Source organism: Sinocyclocheilus grahami, unplaced genomic scaffold, assembly GCF_001515645.1.
Source record: "Sinocyclocheilus grahami isolate Dianchi unplaced genomic scaffold, SAMN03320097.WGS_v1.1 scaffold721.1, whole genome shotgun sequence".
In the NCBI taxonomy this organism is placed as follows: Eukaryota; Metazoa; Chordata; class Actinopteri; order Cypriniformes; family Cyprinidae; genus Sinocyclocheilus; species Sinocyclocheilus grahami.
This window is the reverse complement of record NW_015505900.1, coordinates 436,430-452,582: the sequence shown is the minus strand read 5'-3', so window position 1 is coordinate 452,582 and position 16,153 is coordinate 436,430. Positions and strand designations below refer to the sequence as shown.

Below are 16,153 nucleotides of genomic sequence, written 5' to 3'. Positions count from 1 at the left end.
TTTCTCGCGGGGGAGAAAAGGTGTGTGTGTGTGTGTGTGTGTGTGTGTGTGTGTGTGTGTGTGTGTGTGTGTGTGTGTGTGTGTGTGTGTGTGTGTGTGTGTGGAATCCTACAGTTTCCAAAGTGCAGAGGGAATATTATTTAAAAGTTTTCTGTTTCAGGTACGGTACTGTATGTTCATCGAGTAACACTGTTTATTGATGCTTCTTATAGGCAAACTCGTGCTATGCCACGAAGTCTGGTTTAAACTATTAGAGCTCTCTGCTGATAAGCAGATAAGCAGATGTATGTGCATGAGGAAATATCATAATTGTTTAAATAAATAAATAAATAACACAGTGCATGAGAACAGTTCCAGTATCTCTCTTGATTTGAGCTCCATCAGATCAGGCATGTTACAGGAGCATTCAGTTGCCTGTCAGGGACTATTTTTTCTGGCGGAAGGACGGCATTTAATGATTTAACTTTAAAAAGTAATATATAATACATATATTTTGCCTTTACTCAAGTAAAAGTAAAATTGTGGCCTTAAAGTATAACCTAGCTAATTCATGTAATTTGTGAGATAAGCAGATGTATGTGCATGAGGAAATATCATAATTGTTTAAATAAATAAATAACACAGTGCATGAGAACAGTTCCAGTATCTCTCTTGATTTGAGCTCCATCAGATCAGGCATGTTACAGGAGCATTCAGTTGCCTGTCAGGGACTATTTTTTCTGGCGGAAGGACGGCATTTAATGATTTAACTTTAAAAAGTAATATATAATACATATATTTTGCCTTTACTCAAGTAAAAGTAAAATTGTGGCCTTAAAGTATAACCTAGCTAATTCATGTAATTTGTCACTTTATACCCCTTATCAATGCATATGTCTCTGAGCTTAAATCTTTGTTACATGGATCTGTTTCTAACCTTCTTATCACTCGAATCCTTCTTGCCACTATCAGCAGCAATGCTGGCGAAGTACTGAATGACTCTCACAGTCTTTCCAGCACCAGATTCTCCACTGTCAACACAAACCAAAGTTAGAAATTCATGAAGAACTCATTTGTAAAAATTAACAAATAAAGTCCAGATCTAACTAAAACTCTAGTCTTACTAAAACTAAAAACTAAAATCTTACGTGATAAGAATGAACTGGTTTTCTCTGTCTGTAAAAAAAAATCTAATTCTAAATATGAATGTAATGTGCATAGTAAATGAATATTAAATTATTTTCACTAGTTATTGACTTCTAGCCTGTGCTGTTGTTATAAAGGCAGGTTGTATATAAAATATGTAGAGAAATGTTACGTTGACGCACCTGACAGCATGTACTGGTAGGCGTTGTCAGAGATGGAGAAGATGTGAGGAGGAGCTTCAGTCCTCTTCTTTCCTCTGTAGGCAACGACGACTTCCTGGTTGTACACTGGCAGCCCCTTGAGGGGGTGACAAGTGACACAGAAGAGCCCAGAGTAGGTCTGTAAGAGATTCACAGCAGCTTCAGATCTGCTCACACGTGATAAAGTGAAAGTGTGAGTGTTTTAAGACTCACGTAGGCACTTTGTGTCTTTATTTGAAATCTTGAACTTGCCGCTCCCTTTGAAGTCTCACAGGTGACTTTATCACCATCTCGACCAATAACAGATGCTTTAAGATACTCCTCTGCAGCATCAGGAACAAAACATTCTTTCTTCATGCCAAAGGGGCGAGTTTGGGCCTCCAGACGCTCTATGTCCGACTTCCTGAGAAATGGAGCAGCAGGTCCAAACTCTGCCATCGCGGCATCCCCCATCTTTCACCCTGCACACAAGTGCGCATACACAGATTACTATAAGAGATATTATATATAGGAGCCTATTTGGACACATGTTGATAGTTAATGCTATTCTGAACACCTGTGTGAAGAGAGAGCTGACTGCTACATCCACTAAAAATCACCGAAACACCAGCTGATTCAAACACGCTTAGCAAAGATGAGTGAAGAGAAAAGATCCTGCAGCATTTGTGATACACAGATACAGATACTACATCTATTGCAACATTCAGACATGTATAAATGTGTCACAATAATGTGGGACCACTGTATATGGCAATGTGTGGTAGTAACCTCTGAGATTAGTCTGTTGCAGTCAGTGATGTTGCATTGAGTTTTTTCAGGGTCACTTACCTTTGTACTTAACCTCTCCAGACACTGATGGTTTACTGTCCTAGGGACACACAAACAACATGTATAAAGCAGAATTACTTAACATCAAACATTTGTCTCCTGTCTGCTACTTTATAGTCAATAATGAACAAAAGTGCATACTGAACACTGTGCCTGAAGGAATTGTTAATAAGACCAGGCTTTCATGCCTTGATGGCTTACCGTTTGATGATACAATAGAAAACCTGTCTGAAGCCATTGACTCTCCACCCCTTTTTATAATGTTAGAGGTCCTCTAAATATGGTTGCAGGAATTTTCTGAAGCATGTTAGTGTCTTAGTTTGGTTAGGATACGAATGGGCTGGGTGTCTGCTGGAGGCAGGGGCACGTTTTTGTTTTTTTGTGTAGGGTGTGATTTATGCCAGTAAGGAACAGTATACTTTGTCATTTAATGTACGTTCATTTGACTAATTTACCCTTTAAATGACATTCTTAAATGCAATGTCTTATCTGTTAAATAGGTTTCTTGTAAGGTAAGTGAATTCAGAAGAAGATTTTGGCTGCTGGCACAAATGTTTCTGCTCACTGCAAAATAAATGATTTTCTTACTTAGGATTTCTGTCTTGTTTTCCATTACAAACATCTAAACATTCTTAAATCAAGATGCATTTGCTTGAGACGCATAATGAAATAAGATATTAGGTTGAGTTTTTGCTTAAAATGAGAAAAAAATATCTGCCAATGGGGCAAGAGAAAAAAATATTGTTTTCCCTTTGAATTAAGTTTTTTTTTTTTACCCCACTGGCAGACATTTTTTTTTTGTTTCAAGGAAAAATGTTCATATAATTTTTCAGAAAACACACTGTCAATTAGCTTCTCAAGTAAATGTATCTTGATTCAAGAATGTTTAGATATTTACGCTTGGAAAACAAGACAAAAATACTAAGAAAATCATTTTTGCAGTGATGTATTTTACAATTGCACCTATGAACTAGTCGCTAATGTGAATTTTTTGGATTAAAATGTCTGCTAAACTAAAAAAAGAGAATGGTTTTTACATCAGTTGGCAGGTGTTTGCTCAAAAAAGAATGCATCTCATTGTTTGTATCAACTGATCTGTACCTTGCTCAAGGACAAGCCAAGTGTTATTTCACTCTGTCCATCACAGATGCTTTTTATCCGCTCGAGCAGCCGCAGCTGAGTCCGTAACGGCAAGGTCAGTTTCCAGCTGGTGCAGTCGCTTCACTCAGGCCTCATCGCTGACACGCCATTGTTCCTTTGCCTTCACACTTGAGGACAAAGATAACCTGTGAAATTCTTGTTGGGTGCTTCTAATTGATTGAGAAGAACAGCTTGCGTGATCTCTGCTACTAGCATGTCTACATAAATGGACGCAGCAGGCCGAACATCAGGCCGATGTAAATTAATGTATACACAACATCTTCTCAATGACAGGAGCAGTGTCTAATTTGTCCAGTCTGGCAGACGATTTTTAGCTTTTTTGATATCAGCAGGAGTTACTAGAACATAAGTCATTCAACTAGACACCATCAATCAACCATACAGGTGCATTATTTTCACACTGAATTTTTTGGGCGTCCAGTTGCACAGTGTTGACCGCTGAGTTCAGATATGCAGATATGCCTCTGCATAAAGTGCATCTTCAGTCAAATTTCACTACACAGCATCCAACACCAAACATCTCTGTTCACTCCTAATTGCTTAAATGGATAGTTCAACCAAAAATAAAACTTAAAACCACTTATCCTCATTTCGTTCCAATCTGTATACATTTCGTCCCTCTGTGGAAAATAAAAGAACGTATTTAGAAGAACAGCACTGGATCCCATTGACCTTCACTGTATGGACAAAAACACAGGGACGTTTTTAAAATACATTTAAAGTGAAAAAAGGAAATCATTTAAGTTTGAAACTTAAGAGGGTGAGAATTATCATTTTTAGTGAACAATCTACTGAATTTGAGATACCGATATTCTAATGCCGTCACTTCATGCTAATTGTGTTATTTTCATTTTCATATTTTTAACCTAAAACTACTGAACTCTATCATCAGCTCTTTGAAGACATGTATACAACAGCTACGTGCACTACGCACCATCAACTTTCGTTGTTTGCACTGAAACATATGGAGGTCTGTGGCAGACTGTCAGTCATCCTCTTACCACTGTCTTGTTTGTTCCACATTGTTTCCTTCCCATTGTCCTTGAGTACAAAGATAACCCTGTGAAATTCCTACTGAGCCTCTGACGAAATGGGAGCAACTGCTCCCACACATAAAGCAGATGCCCCGTTTGCAAAGGTCTCCAAGCGCATAAATAAACGTCAAGGGGTACATGTTGGCACCCTTGCAAGCCATATACATACTACTTAAGTTACATGGCCAACTGAGGCAAAACGATGCCGGTCACAAGACAAGTGTTTATTATTAACCAACAAGCATCATTGTATTGAGTTAAAGTTGAAAGACAGAAACAGAAGAAGTATTCATTGTTTGTTTTCTTGGCATAACCATTTGTTCAGTTTGCATAGTGCAAGATTGGTAACAATTGATTTTACATTCGTGTTTCGCATGTACATACTATGTACTTGTTATCGTAATTACAATAACTTGGGGTAGGTTCAGGGTTACCATGTAGATAGCTTACATTATGCAGTACTTACTTAGGTAAGTACACTGTAAGTAAAGGTCATTGCATGTACTGTAAAATAAAGTGCAACCAAAAAATGATCAATTCATATAAAATACGATGTTCATCTGTTATTCTCGTTACTGGATGTCTGAAGGGGTCAACTGGCTGTTAAGACCCTTTGTTAACCAAAAGGATGAGAGGTGAAAGTTTAAGATGCTGCTAGATGTCTTTTAAATCACAAGGGTCTTCTCACAGTCTTGTGAGATGTCAAGCCAGCAGTTATTATCTCCTGACTTACGGCAATATGTCTCACGTACATTCTGCTGTGGTTTAAGGTTGCAGGATGGTTGGTTCCTCTGTGAACCTTTGAGGAGCTCCTCCCTATATTCAGACTCCACCTCCAGCACTGTTCCTCACCTTCAACACTAAGGTTTACCCGCGTCCCCTGTTCATACAGCGTTCAGCCTGGCAAGCACCGGCTCTTCATCAAAGATCCACTGTTTAATTTAGAAGTTTTCAATTGGATTTGTTGAATATATTAATCGTTTGATTTGTTTTGCAGGTCTCAAGCCGTATGCACTCGACAGAAAGGAGGACACTTGATGCAGGTGAGACAGATGAAATAAAGAAATTCTGTAGTATTATCATTAAAAACATTTTAGTTATTTTTTTTTATCTTGAACATTTACTGTAGATGTTTTGAGCATTATCTCTTTAATCACTTTTCAGTGTGGAAGACGTTTAGAGGACATCAGAGATGCACCCTTCATATTTGGTAGACACCATGACTGCAACGATCTACCAAAGAAAGTCTTGGGTTTCATTCATGCAAGAAATAATAAATAATGTGGTAGGTGCTTTCTTCATTCTAGAAGAAAATATAGCAAATGTTAAACTGTATTCTGTAAGACAATATACATATATTATCAGTTGGGTAAAGCGGCATTTGTCATAAATTATGCAAGCACAGGGTTTCTACGCAGTTTGGAAAAGTATGGAATTTGATCTGAGTAATTTCCAGGTCTGGAAACGTATGGAAAAAAGAAAGCAGTGTATAGAAAAAAATGTGCATTTCCAGACTTTTTGCCCCTATTTAGTTTTCTATAATAGAAATTAAATGGATAGTTCACCTTCAGTTGCTGGTCCCCATTAACTTGTATAGTGTGTTTTTTTCCATACTATAGACGTCAATGGGGACCAGCAACTTAAAGTGAACTCAAACACATGAATTCAAGGTGCACTTTTTCATTCATCAAAAATGCAGGTTATAAGCGTTTTGGGTTTCTTCTCACGATATACTTTGCACCATATTACAAAGCCTCTAAAAGGATCTTTGCAAAAATAAAAAATATGCAGATTTATTGTGCCACAGAGTATGTGTTAAAGCAGACTTAAAGGGATAGTTCACCCAAAAATGAAAACCCCCTGGGCATCCAAGATTTCCAAGTTTCTTCAGTAGAACACAAACGGAGATTTTTAACTCAAACCATTGCAGTCTGTCAGTCCTATAATGTCAGTGGATGGGAATCACGGCTTTGAGAGTCATAAAACATACACAAACAAAACCAAATTAAACCCTGCGGCTCGTGACGATGCATTGATGTGTAAAGACACAAAACGATCGGTCTGTGCAAGAAACTGGACAGTATTTATATAGTTTTTTACCTCTGATTTTCACCGTCTTCTTCTTCAGCCTGCGCGTGAGGCGTCTTCTTCTTCTTTTGGAGTTTTATGGCGGTTGGCAAACAAACGATAGGTGCATTCCCGCCACCTACTGGGCTGGAGTGTGGACCATTGATGGTATAGGAAGAACTGAATAAAAATTAAATCCTTCTTAATCCTGTTAAACAGTCTTCTTCTTCTTGCTTTATGGCGGATCGCAGACTTATAAGTGCGTTACCGCCACCTATCTCTCAAATGGACCATTGACACTCTATCTACAATCTCGATTAGGAGTGTCAATGGTCCATTTGAGAGATAGGTAGCGGTAATGCACTTATAAGTCTGCGATTCGCCGTAAAGCAAGAAGAAGAAGACACCTCACACGCAGGCTGAAGAAGATATAAATACTGTTCAGTTTCTTGCACAGACTGATCGTTTTGTGTCTTTTCACATCAATGTATCATCATGAGCCGCAGGGTTTAATTTGGTTTTGTTTGCGTATGTATTTTTTTACTCTTAAAGCCGTGATTCCCATTCACTTCCATTATATGACTGACAGACTGCAACGGTTTGAGTTAAAAATCTCTGTTTGTGTTCTACTGAAGAAACAAAGTCACCTACATCTTGGATGCCCTGGGGGTAAGCAGATAAATATCACATTTTCATTTTTGGGTGAACTATCCCTTTAAGGCCTTGAAACATGACGTACAGCCCTAAAGAAAGCCTAATTTTGAACATGTTTCTACAGTACCAGTCTCTTTTATAGAACCTTGAGCTTGGCAAATAGGACAATGCACACAGCTGTATTGTGCCATCAGCCCATTTCGTGTCATTGTTTCTCCTCTGCCACAGAGGATGCATTAAATTGGACATTAGGACGTATATTCGAGCCGAGGTACTATCCTAACTATTTTTTCACTCATTTTCTTCATAGTAAGATGGCAGTGACGCACAAAGGAAATAGGTTATAGTATATATAAAACTAGACATTGTAATGCGTAAGCACACAATAAAAAAATCCCATGCACATGTCAATAGTTTCTCAAAGGCACAAAAAAAGTTTCTTGTGTGTGTGCAAAAGTCTGTTTTTAGGGGCTCTATATGTTGTCACTTCTAGAAAATAAATAAATAAACCCCTGAGAAAATACAAATATTTGTATACATACAGATGTACTATATACCAAATATAAATTTGAAAAATAAATATGTTAAATATGGTCTGGAAATCTACTGAGAGGTTTGGAAATTTGAGTCTGGAAAAGTGTGTGATTTTAAGATGGAAAATGTGTAGGAACCCTGCTAGCAACTTTTCTAATCAATATGAAACGCATGACATTTTACTTATAAAAGCTTATAAGTTTTACCACCATAATGAGTTAGAAATTAACTTCAGTAAATTCATCATATGCAATGAATTGGAAAAGTAGTGCAAATTTCATGCACTGCAAACATTCAGTTTCTTAATTGGTACAATTTTAAATAGGAATTTCAGGGAAAAAAGATGATCAAAGTGTATATAAATTATATTTACATGTATATAATGTTATTTAGATTGGAGCGATGGCCAATTTTTCAGATTTACTAAGTTACTGTATTGTTGGTTGCTAGCATTTCTACATTATTGCAGTATTTAACATGCTCCAGGAGGTTGAGCATGTGAATTGATCTGTCTGTATTCCCATTGGTAATCACTACAGCACTCTCATTGTATTTTTTCATAAAGTTGAACTTAGAGTTGACCACCAATAATCTCTGGTGTTTATGGTGCATCGAATTGCATATTCCCAATTAAAATGCATCTGGTCATTTGGAAAATTTGCAAAGATAAACTCATTTAGATCAAAATTTATTTAGAATAATTGAGCAAATGAATGACTAATGCAAAACCAATAAATGTAAATATATACACAAATATGTGGTTTACTCTAGGAAGCCTGTACGTTCCTATTAATAGGAAAGTGCCTACCAAATAACTCTAAATCATTGTTTTGAAATATGACAGACCACAACAAAAAAAGTTTCATCTGCACACTTTATTATAAAGAACTACAGGTAATGAAGTCAAGAAGCACGGAGTCAAACCAAACAAGCCTTTCAGAAAGATGCAAGTGAGAGCTTCATTCTTCATCGTGCCCTTTCTGTGAGAGGGAGAGAGAAGAGAAAGAAAAGAGTTTGGAAGGTATATATGTTATTTGTTTTAGTTTTTCCAATAAATCAAATCTTAGTCTCACTTTGACGCTACACGCAAGGAGACTCATAAAAGACAAAAAAAGCTTTAGGTCTGAAAAGTCTAGAAACTCATATTTACAAAATTTCTCTTACTTTGAATGGTGAAAAGGTTAAACATTGTTCATTGCTCCACTGAATCTTATGGTCTAAGATAGTAAGCACACCAAATATTGCGTAAAACTGAGATAACTTACCTTAGATCCTGTGTCCCGACTCTTAGCTCTCAGCTTGTTGACCTGAGATTCAGCAATATCAGCCCTCTCCTCTGCCTCATCCAGCTCATGCTGCATCTTACGGAACTTGGCCAGATTAGAATTAGCCTGTTCCTCCTGATTAAAACAAAAGGTTGTTGGCAAAGACAATGTACAGAACAGTGTATATATACAGTAAAGAGATGACGAAATGAACTCACCGCCTCCTCAGCAGCTCTCTTGTAGGACTTGACTTTCAGCTGGAGTTTGTCCACCAGGTCTTGAAGGCGAGCCAGATTCTTGCGGTCTTCCTCAGTCTGTTAATAGACTTTTGATTATTTTTGGTCTGGGTGGTTTGAGGATAGAGAAATCGTATTGAATATTGAAAGTGACCTGGTAGGTGAGCTCCTTGATGCGCCTCTCATATTTACGAACTCCTTTCACAGATTCGCTCGCCTTTCTCTGTTCTATCTCCACCTCATTTTCCAGCTCTCTCACCTACCCAAATGAAAATGTATACATTTTTTAGAAATCTATTGATCTCTGAACCAAAATTCTCATAAATAATATTCATCTTCACGAAAGTAAGGCATTTTGAAAATAAAATAAAAAACAATTAAGAACTGAGTTTCAGAAACTAACCCTGGCTTCCAGTTTCTGGACCTGCTTCTTGCCTCCCTTCATGGCGATCTGCTCAGCTTCATCCAGACGGTGCTGCAGGTCCTTGATGGTTTGCTCCATGTTCTTCTTCATGCGCTCCAGATGAGCGCTGGTGTCCTGCTCCTTCTTCAGCTCCTCTGCCATCATGGCAGCATCAGTGATAGCCTTCTTGGCTTTTTCCTCAGCATTCCTGCACTCCTGCACTGCCTCCTCAACCTCAGTCTGAAGCTGAGAATTATCTCCCTCCAGCTTCTTCTTCTGATTCAGCAGACTGGTGTTCTAAACATAGACAATATTGACATTCATATAGTTTCTAGATGATATTGTGAGGGTTGTTACTTGTGTTTGTCTAGTACAGAGGTGTCATACCTGAGAATGCAGGAGCTGGACTCTCTCGCTGACGTCCAGCAGCTCCTGCTCAGCCAGTTTCCTTCCTCTCTCAGTCTGTTCCACCAGGGATCTCAGCTCGTCCAGTTCAGCCTGCAGCAGATTGTTGCGTCTCTCCACAATGGCGATGTTCTCTTTGAGATCATCATTACTGCGCAGAGCGTCATCCAGCTGCAGTTGGACATCCTGGAAAAAAACAAGTTTTACAAACGAAAATACTGTAGAATTTTGTTAAATTTTGACTTTTTTTTAAACTAACATTTTGGTTTAAAACATAATCTAGCATACTTTGAGATGTCCATGAAGACCCTTGAGTTGCTTCTGGGCTTCTGAAGCCTGTCTGTTAGCCTGGCTGAGCTGAATCTCCATCTCATTGAGGTCTCCCTCCATCTTCTTCTTCAGTCTGAGAGCTTCATTCCTGCTGCGAGTCTCTGATTCCAGTGAGCTCTGCAGGGTATCAATCATTCTCTGCTGGTTCCTCTTGGTCTGCTCCATCTCTTCATCTTTCTCAGCCAGCTTACGTTCAATGTCAGCTTTGATCTGGCTGAACTCCAGTTGAGCTCTAAGAATCTTTCCTTCTTCATGCTCCAGGGAGCCCTGACAGATCAAAGGACTTAGCCTTTAAAAAGTACTAATAAGTTTGATTTGTTTATTCTTTTCAAGAAGTTCTAGTGCAGTGGTCGCCAACCCGTTGATTGCGATCGACTGGTTGAGCTCACAAAAATAACAGAAAAATACATTACATTTCTCCAGTCTGTGTAGTGTATTTTTAATTATACTTATTTTTCTATTATTTTCGGGAGCTACTGGGACAGTGATAAAGAAAAATACATCATGCCTGAGTCCGTAAACAGGATGTTAACAGAGGCCAGACACGCTGAAGACGGACGCAAAGAGGAGAAAATACTGTAGCAGGCAGAGCAAACTCGCTGCTCAAAATACAGGAAGAAAATATCAATATTGAATTGGGGGTGAGTGGTTATATGAATATATCACTGAAAGGAGCTGACTGTCTTCAGAAAAGTTTTGATTGCAAATGCAATTGCATTTTCTTCTCCTCTTACCTCCGTATAAAGTAGTACTTAAAAGCACAATGCTGCTTTGTTTACAGTGGCAACCAAGTAAACACTGTATCGCTGCTGTTACATAAGCGCCACCTGCTGTCAGAGAGTGAATTTGCATCCGTCTGCTGTTTCTGTTTCATGCAGATATGTTTTATGTTGCATAATTTCACAAAGATAAAGTCAGATCGTTCTGTTTGTGCTTTAAATTGTGAAATTATACAATCTAATTAAAATCAAAGCAACTGCTTGTGTGACGTGTGTAGCATCTTTGTTGGATCATGATTAAAATGCAGTGGTTGCCTCTAATTTCAAATGGCTACAGATAATTTTGTTTAAGGCCAGTTTGTTTGTTATAGAGCAAATAAACAATAAATAAATTTGCTTTAAAAAAAATCGACCAATTTGCTGGTTAAAAAAAAAACATCATGAAACATCATGATCGGTGCATCACTAATTAAAATACTAAATAAAAGGCTTCAAATTGGAAGGACAATCTGGGCTGTCTTTTTCTATCAGTTCTTTAATAGGTAGATCTTGTCTTTCATAAAGGCTGAGGTCAGGGATATTGGGCTTAAAAGGTTGGTGACCACTATTCTAGTGTATAACTGGAAAAACTAGACCTGCAACATCTACACATAACACAATTTACCTCAGCTTCCTCCAGAGCTGCTTGAATTTCAGCTTTTTCCTGCTCCAACTGCTTACGAATTTTCTCTAGTTCATGAATGTTCTTTCCACTCTCACCAATTTGTTCAGTGAGATCAGAAATCTCCTCTGTTGTTAGGGAAGGTAATATAGGTTAATGCATAAAAAGCAAAGAGAAATATTTACATTTCATGATATGTGAATTCTTAGATGACTAATAAACAAAGGGCACCTTGGAGGTTCTTGTTTTCTCTCTTCATGGTCTCCAAATGATCCAGAGACTCCTCATAAGAGTTCTTCAGTTTGAATAGTTCAGTGCTCAGAGATCTGGCTTCCTTCTGGGAGCTTTCCAGCTCACTCTGAGACTCCTCATATTTCTGCTTCCATTCGGCTAGGACCTGTTTGAAAGTTTCAGAGACTTTGAGTAACTGCTGTTGGAGCTCAGCGTAAAACAATGAAAGGTTATTTCTTTAACAGTATGTTTATTCACCTTGTCAAAGTTTCTTTGCTTCTTGTCCAGAGCAGCAGCAGCAGCATTGGATATCTCCACATCTACCATGAGATCTTCAATATCATTATGACGCCTGTGCTTGGTCTTCTCCAGTGAGGAACATTTAGCATTGACTGCTTCCACAGCTTCTTCTGCATCTTGCAGACGCTGGGCAAGTTTCTTCCTTCATGAATAACAGAATCAGTCAGATGTTTGTATTGTATGCTACATGGAAAACGCAAGTATTTCTTGTTCATACTTAGCATCCTCCAGCTCCTCAGTCCTCTGGATGGCATCAGTTTCATACTTGGTTCTCCACTGAGCCACTTCAGAGTTTGCCTTGGACAGACTACGCTGCAACTCAGCTTTGGCTTCTTGTTCCTCCTCATACTGTTCCCTCAGTAGATCAGCATCATGACGAGCAGACTGAACTGCATGAGCCAGGGCATTCTTAGCCTGAAAGATATTTAAAATGAATGTTTTCTGCTATGGAGAATGGCCCATAGCTGTAGCATAAGACTAGTCTCTTTGAGGGGTGTGGGTTTGAATCCTGCTGCTCCTGGAAGAGCTTATTGGGTGACAAGGCAGTGCAGTAATTAAGGTGAATGACTTTGTGGGTAGTAGTAGTTGCAATACCTTGACTTCCTCCTCTAGTTGTCGTTTGAGGTCCTCAATCTGCTGGGTGTAGGACTGCTTGCCTCTTGTTAGCTGAGAGACCAAGGAATCCTTCTCTTCAAGCTGTCTAGAAAGCTCCCCTAGATAGAATTATAACCATTACATTACAGAAAGTAGTGTGTGATCTTAGAAAATGTGTTAAAAAAGTAATAGCCTATCAGAGTACATACCATTTTCGGTTTGCAACCTAGCTTTTTGCATGGTAAAGTTATTGATGCTGCGTTGTCCTTCTTCGTATTTTGTTCTATATTCTGACATCTGGTCCTCGAGGGTCCTGCACATTTTCTCCAAGTTTGCCTGGATACATATTATATAAATGAATATTAAATACAGAAGAAAGAGCACATGATTCTAAAGAACAGCTGAAGTGAAGACAAGTAAAAATGCTAATGTGGAAACAAGTATTCATCACCTTGGCCTTGGCAATCTGCTCCATGTTGGAGACCACGTCATCCAGTTCCAGTCTGAGTTCACTCTTCTCTTTCTCCAGCTTCTGCTTCACTCTCTGAAGGTTGTCAATCTGCTCTCCCAGATCAGCTACACTGTCGGCATGTTTCTTCCTCAGTGTAGCCGCAGTGGCCTCATGTTGCAGAGTGGCCTCTTCAAGGTCTCTGCGTAGTTTTTGGAACTCAGTTTCACGTTTCTTGTTCATCTCACTCTGGGCAGCAGTGGCTCCACCAGCCTCCTCCAGCCTCTCGCTGATCTCCTCCAGTTCTCTGGACAGATCAGCTCTCTGTTTCTCAACTTTGGCACGGGCGGCTCTCTCAGCCTCCAGCTCTTCCTCCAGCTCTTCAATTCGGGCCTGGTAATGTGATCAAAACCAAAGTTAAAGCTAGAATTCCTAATTATGTAACTTTTATTAAAGAATGATACATTTTACCTGCAGCTCCTTCAGTTTCTTCTGGAGTTGACCTGCCATTGTTAGCTCATCTTCAATCTTGCTGTTGAGCTGGCTGATCTCAAAATCCTTCCTGTGTTGCAGAAAATATTTGATTGGCACTGTTTATAAGAATTCAGATTGTGAACTGTATTCTTGAATAATTATTTCACCCTCTTTGTAAAACACACTTTTTAATCCTCTCTTCCAGTTGCTGTTTGTCATTTTCCAGGTCCATCACGCTCTCTTGGGTCAACTTTAAGTCTCCCTCGAGCTTCCTCTTTGCCCTCTCCAGATCCATGCGGAGCTTCTTTTCCTGTTCCAGGGAACCCTCAAGCTGGAAGGACAATAGTATTTAGCATTTTTGTTTCATGGTTCATTTACTTCAGAAGATCAACAAACTACTCACATCATCCACTTGTTGCTCCAGCTTGGCTTTGGCTTTGGTGAGAGTGTTGACTTTGTCTTCCTCACTCTGGAGGTCATCCAGCGTTTGCTGATGGGCCTCCTGAAGAGCTTTCTTCTCCTTTGTCAGCTTAGCAATGATCTCATCCAAAGCTGCCATCTCTTCTATCAGGTTTTTAACCTACAGAATTGTGTAATTATATCAGGAGACTCCTAGCAAACCTATCTTACATCTCAGACATGTTCAGTGTTGAAAACTGACCTTGTTCTCAGTGGCATGTTTCTCTTTCTCCACTTTGGCCAGAGTGAGTTCAAGATCATCAATGTCCTTCTTGAGCTCTGAACATTCATCCTCCAGCTTTCGTTTCTTGGCAGTCAGCTCAGCATTCATTTCTTCTTCATCCTCCAGTCTCTCAGTCAGTTCTTTGACTTTGGCCTCAAACTGGATCTTGTTCTTGATCAGACCCTCACATCTTTCCTCAGCATCGCAAAGATTATCTTGCTCCTGTTTACAGATACAGAAAATTATTTATATTCATACTAATGTCTTTGTAACTATAATTTTTAATTACACATTTTATTCATTGATTCATGAAATCATGAACTTACAGCTTGGACTTGAAGTTGTAGGTCATTCTTCTCTTGGAGAAGAGAAACCATCTTTTCCTCAAGCTCCTTTCTGCGGGCTTCAGATTTGGCATAAGCCTCCTTCAACTTCAGGAATTCTTCCTTCATGTTGGCCATCTCTTTCTCTGCTTCAGCAGATCTCAGCAGCGGTTTGATCTTGAAGTAGAGCTTCATCCAGGGCCAATTCTTGACACCCATGAAGGCACGTACGTTCCACTGGATCACAAGCAAGGCATCTCTGCCAAATAAAACAGTTTCTGTTCCTTTTGTCTCTTTCTATTGTGTATTGAAAGATTTAGATGCCCACCCAGTTACCTTCGTTCAACAAGCTTCTGGAACGCAATTCTTGAGAGAAGACCACGTGATCTAGCTTGAAGATTGGTGATGATGAGAGCAAGACGCTCGTCTCTCATTTCTTCAAGGGTACCCAGCAGACCAGCCTTGAAGAACACCTTTAAAAAGATGTTATGTCAGTGACCTATGATCAACACATAGACAGAACAGGTAGTCTGTCAAAGTCATTAGTGCACAAACAAACAGATAAATGCTGAAATTGCCCTAGAGCCATGGTATGCTTTTCACGTATGTCAGCCTTTTAGTTGCTTACTTTTACAGCAGTTGTCTCAGCACATTAAACTGGGATAGAAGAACATATTATAAAACTGAAAAATAGGGGTTGCACCGACTAATTAACTAGTCGACTTCAATGCTCTGCCATGACGCTTTAAGCTTGACATCGACTAGTCGCTGATCCTATAGATGGTGCAGCAGTATAAGAAATCTTTGAAGGACTTCCACATTTACGCTCCGTTTCCAAACAGTTATGACAAATAAATGACAAATAAATGCATAATCTGAAAGTGCTCCACAAGACGTGTGATTATAGTACTGGATGATCGAAATTGAGCGGGAGAATGCACGTTTTAAACAGCGTATTGTACAGGTAAGTTAATCGCCGTTCTAATCTAATGCGCTGCTGCACTGTAACGCACACACATAGGCTACAGACAGTAGCTCGTATCTCATTCAGCACGGAAATGTACTGTCAACACTGTTTTGTGATTTCTCAATAAAATAGCTTAGAAACTGAAAAGTTCAAACATATATTTCGTAACTAAATCCCACAGCTTCACTACTACAGTCGTGGCCAAAAGTTTTGGCAGTGGCATAAATTTTGTGTTTTGCAAAGTTTGCTGCTTAAGCTGTTGTGGTGTTCATTCACATTGTTTCTAGATTATTGTGTATTGTGTTGAATCATCAAGAACTTCAAGGAGAGAGGTTCGACCGTAGTGAAGAAGTCTTCAGGATGTCCCAGAATGTCCAGCAAGCGCCAGGACCGTCTCCTCCTGAGGAGTCAGCTACGGAATCGTGTCACTAGCAGTGCAGAGCTTGCTCAGGAATGGCAGCAGGTTGGTGTGAGAGCATCTGCACACACAGTGAGGCCAAGACTTTTGGACA

At 39.2% G+C, this 16,153-nt stretch overlaps 2 protein-coding genes and 2 long non-coding RNA genes across 4 annotated transcripts in view; 1 reads left to right on the top strand and 3 right to left on the bottom strand.

The window, feature by feature from the left end:
* LOC107560353 (myosin-6-like) overlaps positions 1-1,494 on the bottom strand; it is a gene marked incomplete at its 5' end in the record, with an annotated part of 2,937 nt that extends 1,443 nt beyond the window's left edge. The window contains 3 exons of the mRNA XM_016244501.1: positions 917-1,010; positions 1,128-1,155; positions 1,308-1,494. Coding sequence (XP_016099987.1) covers positions 917-1,010; positions 1,128-1,155; positions 1,308-1,494 — 309 coding nt within the window. The remainder of the gene's footprint in view (positions 1-916; positions 1,011-1,127; positions 1,156-1,307) is intronic.
* Positions 1,495-1,537: 43 nt separating this feature from the next.
* Positions 1,538-2,396, bottom strand: LOC107560370 (uncharacterized). Its single transcript, XR_001605720.1, has 3 exons — positions 2,355-2,396; positions 2,154-2,193; positions 1,538-1,786 (listed from the first exon to the last, which is right to left on the bottom strand). It is a non-coding gene; the product is annotated as an uncharacterized lncRNA (long non-coding RNA).
* Positions 2,397-4,975: 2,579 nt separating this feature from the next.
* On the top strand, positions 4,976-8,566 carry LOC107560369 (uncharacterized). The gene is made up of 3 exons (XR_001605719.1): positions 4,976-5,391; positions 5,513-5,633; positions 8,490-8,566. It is a non-coding gene; the product is annotated as an uncharacterized lncRNA (long non-coding RNA).
* LOC107560364 (myosin-7-like) overlaps positions 8,469-16,153 on the bottom strand; it is a 14,474-nt gene continuing 6,789 nt past the window's right edge. Inside the window, exons 20-39 of the mRNA XM_016244515.1 lie at positions 15,011-15,147; positions 14,678-14,933; positions 14,331-14,573; positions 14,073-14,249; positions 13,855-14,000; positions 13,667-13,757; positions 13,199-13,588; positions 12,957-13,083; positions 12,748-12,866; positions 12,371-12,567; positions 12,112-12,295; positions 11,854-12,019; positions 11,626-11,750; positions 10,201-10,509; positions 9,895-10,098; positions 9,508-9,804; positions 9,259-9,363; positions 9,087-9,182; positions 8,869-9,003; positions 8,469-8,583 (exon numbers count right to left, since the gene is read on the bottom strand). Coding sequence (XP_016100001.1) covers positions 8,563-8,583; positions 8,869-9,003; positions 9,087-9,182; positions 9,259-9,363; positions 9,508-9,804; positions 9,895-10,098; positions 10,201-10,509; positions 11,626-11,750; positions 11,854-12,019; positions 12,112-12,295; positions 12,371-12,567; positions 12,748-12,866; positions 12,957-13,083; positions 13,199-13,588; positions 13,667-13,757; positions 13,855-14,000; positions 14,073-14,249; positions 14,331-14,573; positions 14,678-14,933; positions 15,011-15,147 — 3,525 coding nt within the window. The 3' untranslated portion in view covers positions 8,469-8,562. The remainder of the gene's footprint in view (positions 8,584-8,868; positions 9,004-9,086; positions 9,183-9,258; positions 9,364-9,507; positions 9,805-9,894; positions 10,099-10,200; positions 10,510-11,625; positions 11,751-11,853; positions 12,020-12,111; positions 12,296-12,370; positions 12,568-12,747; positions 12,867-12,956; positions 13,084-13,198; positions 13,589-13,666; positions 13,758-13,854; positions 14,001-14,072; positions 14,250-14,330; positions 14,574-14,677; positions 14,934-15,010; positions 15,148-16,153) is intronic.